Below are 4,547 nucleotides of genomic sequence, written 5' to 3' on the forward strand. Positions count from 1 at the left end.
TCAATTTTTAAAAAAGATTTGTTTAACGTATTTATTTCTCCCACCCCCTTGTTGTTTGCACTTGCCGTGTCTGCTCATTGCGTCTGCTTGTCTTCCTTTTTTAGGAGGCACAGGGAACTGAATCCAGGACCTCCCATGTGGGAGGAGGTGCCTAATGGCTTGAGCCACCTCTGCTCCCCATTTGCTGTAGAGCATATAGGGAACAGGGTGAAGGGATGGTATTTCTCTCATTATGTTTTCCTTCTTTTTTTTTTTTTTTTTTTTTTTTACAAGTACAGAAGTTTAATGGATAAAATAACGGAGCACAAATATTACCCATCATACACATTTGATTTCCTTTATTTTTTAACTTTACAAAATTAAGGAAAAAAAATTAAGAAAATATACATACTTTTCTGAAATATTTCAGTCACTAATATTGTTAACCTTTTCCATGTCAATCAAAACTATCATTTAAAATTACTGCATATTTCAATCTAGAAATATAATTTAACAAATTTCCTACTAGAACATTTATTTTTCCATTTTTTCCTCTATTATAAATGTGCCATTTTTACATATTAGTTCTATTATTTCCTTAGGATAAATTTCTGGAAGTGGAATTGCTGGGTCACAGAATATATACTTCCTTAAGGCTTTTGATGTATTTCACCAGATTGTCCTTCAAAAAGAATATACCATTTGGTATATTTGAGGAATAGAAGAGGGTGACTGAAAGGGAAATGCTTCCTGGAAAGAAAACATAATTTATTGAATATTTATTGGTTATCTATTATTTGCATAGCACTGCAATAGGTACTAGGGATATAGTGGTAAATAAGGACCCATAAACTTGTTGTTTCACTGTATTCTTCCCTCTTCAAATATAACAAGTTTGGGGAAATGTATAGCTTTGTAGTTTAATTACCTAACATTATATTCATAACATCAAAGAGAATACTAAGGAGATAGTGAAATTTCATCTTGGCGTGTATGGTGAAAAAAATCACTGTACTAGATATTGTTTACCACACTTTCTTTCATGCTCTCCCCTATACAGATGTGGCTACAAGTCTGATTTCTCTGATTCCCTTGCCAGCAGGGTTCTGCTTAAGGGGCTGCCCATGGGAGGCACTTGTGAGAGACTGGAAGGCAGGAGAGAGGCAGAAGCCACTGTGTTCCATGGAGACAGCAGGTCCCTGTGGTGGTCATGTGGCAGCCAAGGGGCAGAGGAACATATGCTCCTGCAAGGGCAGCAGTAACAGACAACCTAGAGCTTGTGGAGCAGCCGGAAGGCAGCATGTGGGCACGTGAGGGCAGGCTCTGCAGGGGGCTCTGCAGGGGCTGCAGCGGCTTCCCTGCAATCCCTGATCTCTGGGCAATTCAACTTTTCTCTTTATGCTCCTCCATCCCATCTAACCATTTTGTTAATAATCCCTATATTACGCCTTCTCTGTTAGAAATATCTAGAGTGATTTTGGTTTTCCTGACTGACCCCTGACTGATTAAGGAGCCCAACATTGAAATTATCCTTGAGAGGAGTGGATGCAGCTCAGTGGTTGAGTGCCTGCTTCACATGTATGAGGTCCCAGGTTAAATCTCTGGCACCTCCTAAATAACACACACACACACACACACACACACACACAAATCCCCAAAACCCAAAACCTTGAATATCCATTAAGAATGAATTTTATATGAGACTGACACACCATCTTTCCATAAGTCTAACAGTTTTTCTATAGCAATGGAATGGGCTGTTGCTTTTTTCTTCAGCTGAACACCAGAGGAATTAGGTGACTTACTTTGAGAGGGCAACTTGTATGAAAAATATGTCTCAAACACTGGTATCACATTCAGGAAGATAAGATGCACATACTATGCTAGGTAGATGGGAACCAAGCCCAGTTTGAAGAACAGGAGATCTACAACCTCCATCTAATGCTTATAAACACTGATGGCATACGTATGAACAACATGAAAAACAGAAAAAAAACTGTTAATTTTCTCAATTTTGCTGAGCACATACAGTCAAATCCATATAATGAAATGTTCATATGATACGATCTACCCTCTGATATAAAAAAAGGGACTTGGGATAGTTTTGTTTTATAAAACTCTTAGTTATAATTATTTTCAATATAGTGGTATACAAATACTAAATTTACGATATGTTCCTCTTTCTTTTCACATTCAAACAAACTTTAATATGAATATGTCAAAAAATTTTTAATGCTGCACAACACAAATTATTGTTTTCAAACCTTTCTGCTGGTTATTGCACATTCTTTAATAAACATCAATACTGAAAATAGATTTGCAGACACACGTTTATGTATATAAATACAACCAAACTAAGAAATAACAAATGGTAACCTCTGCTTAATTTTTTTCATCTGTGTCTTCTTCCTCACTGTTATCTTCACAATAAAAAATGTCACTAAATAGAAAAACTTGCTTTGGTGCCACAGGAGTCTGGATTTCAGTGCCTTCTTTTTCCATCTTCAGAACTAATTTTTCCTTAAGCAAAGGTAGACTGTTCTCATAAAGGTAATCTATAATCTCTGGAAATGTCTTTTTCTGCCAAAAGGGGACACAGGTAGCTTTCAGCTTATAAAATTTATTTTGAACATAAGATGGAGGAACATCACCTATGACAGTAGCAAGATCTTCCCAATCTATTTCATTAGCATCTTCCACATTTACTTCATATAACCTCTCAATAAGGTTGATTTTGGCCTGTAGGGCATTGACTCCACGGTATATATCCCGGCCATTAGTCATCCTTTTGGTTAGAATTTCAGTCCACTTACTTTTACACTGCATCCAATTTCTTGTTTCCACTTTAGCTTCTACTTCTACCCAAGATATGCCCTTGTAAAGCTTTTCCCAAACAATTGATAGACGGTTTTCAGGATTTTCTTGGAGCTTAGAATCCACATCTTTTAACTCCTGGAGAGACATTTTCCTTAGAATCACTTCTTCAACAGCCTTGATTAATTTCTGCGTTTCTGTCTTACTCCAAGTACCACGATTTCTTTGACTGCTGATCTGGGAGTATTTCAGGGCAACAGAGAGGCTACTTCGGGCCACCATCTCACCAATCTTTTTCCAATCATTTCCATGGAGGGAATGGTATACCTTTAACTTCTTAACATCTCCTTCACTATACCTGCCTTTGTAATTATTAATATCAAACATCTTCTTTGCTCTATAGTATACTAATTTCCAAGGCCGAGCAATGCCCTTACCAATGTGCAATCTAAATGAGTGTTTTCTTTTTAAGTCCGTGATTATTGATTTCTCCTCTGGATATCTGTCAGTGTACAGCAGCTTGTCTGCATTCTCAATTCCCGTCAGGGATAGAAATTCTTGCACATTTGTCTCCAACTGTTTATTCTCCTTTACTGAAAACTTGCCAAATTTAATAGAGACACCTTGTGCTTTAAATTCTTTAAACCGTCCTAAGTCATCCCGATACATTCGCTTAATTGTAGTGGCAGCTCTTTCCTTTATATCAGGAATAAATTCTTGCAGCTGCTTCACGGCTGACTCCAAATCCACACCTGAATCATCTGAATCTCCTGAATCGTCAGATAAATATCTTTTTTCAGAATCTTTAGCAGATTCCAAATTGCTTTCATCATTTATAGATTCTAACCGTTCGAAGCCGCCGCCATCTTTCTTTCGACCCGGAACTGCTGCCTTGTGGAGGCGGAAGTCATGTTTTCCTTCTTGTGTCTCTTGTTGCATCAGCTTGTTGCATCAGCTCATCGTGCCAGCCTGTCACATCAGCTTGCTGTCTTGCTCATCTGCTTTAGGATGCACTGGGAATGGAACCCGGGACCACTCACGTGGTAAGTGAGAGCTCAATCCCTTGACCCACATCCGCTTCCCCCTATCAATTATTTTTGGAGTCTTTTTTTTTTTTTTTTTTTGTATCCCCTCTAAGAAATCTCTGCCTAAACTTTATTACAAAGATTTTTGTTAGATTTTCTCCTAGGTGTTTTACAGTTTTAGATTTTAGATCTATGACCATTGTGAGTTGAATTTTGTAGATGGTGCAAGCAATAGGTCAAGGTTTCATATTTTTTTTGCATATAACGTCTAGCTGTTCTATACCATTTGTTGAAAAGTCTCCTTATTCTATTGACTCAAGCAGGCACATTGGTTGAGAACCTGCTGACCACCGATATGCTGGTCTATCTCTGGACTCTTCTTGATCTGTGTATCTACCCTCACGCCAGTCCCACACTATCTTGATTACAGAGATATTATGGTATGTCTTGAATTCATGCAGTGTGTCTTCCACAAAGCCTGATCATAGGCATTCAGTCTATACATCAGTTTGGGTCTAATTGACATCTTAACAGTACCAGGTTTTCTAATCCATGAACATGGTACATCTCCTTGTTTATTTAGGTCTTCTTGAATTTTACCAAGGTTTTGTGGTTTTCAGCAAACAAATTTTACACATATTTTGTAATATTTACCACTAAGTATGTCATGTGATGTTATTGTAAATAGTATTGCTTTTTAATTCAATTTCCAATAGTCTATTTCTAGTA

At 37.5% G+C, this 4,547-nt stretch overlaps 1 protein-coding gene across 1 annotated transcript; it reads right to left on the reverse strand.

The window, feature by feature from the left end:
* Positions 1-311: 311 nt before the first annotated feature.
* On the reverse strand, positions 312-3,669 carry LOC131274283 (transcription termination factor 1-like). The gene has a single exon (XM_058279593.2). The coding sequence runs from the start codon at positions 3,460-3,462 to the stop codon at positions 2,362-2,364; it is 1,101 nt and encodes a 366-aa protein (XP_058135576.1). The 5' UTR covers positions 3,463-3,669; the 3' UTR covers positions 312-2,361.
* Between the last annotated feature and the right edge of the window lie 878 nt (positions 3,670-4,547).

This window comes from Dasypus novemcinctus, chromosome 18 (genome assembly GCF_030445035.2).
Source record: "Dasypus novemcinctus isolate mDasNov1 chromosome 18, mDasNov1.1.hap2, whole genome shotgun sequence".
Classification (NCBI taxonomy): Eukaryota; Metazoa; Chordata; class Mammalia; order Cingulata; family Dasypodidae; genus Dasypus; species Dasypus novemcinctus.

Coding starts and splice junctions, on each gene's coding strand:
- LOC131274283 (XM_058279593.2), bottom strand. CDS start 3,462: ATGTATCGGGATGACTTAGGACGGTTTAAAGAATTTAAAGCACAAGGT.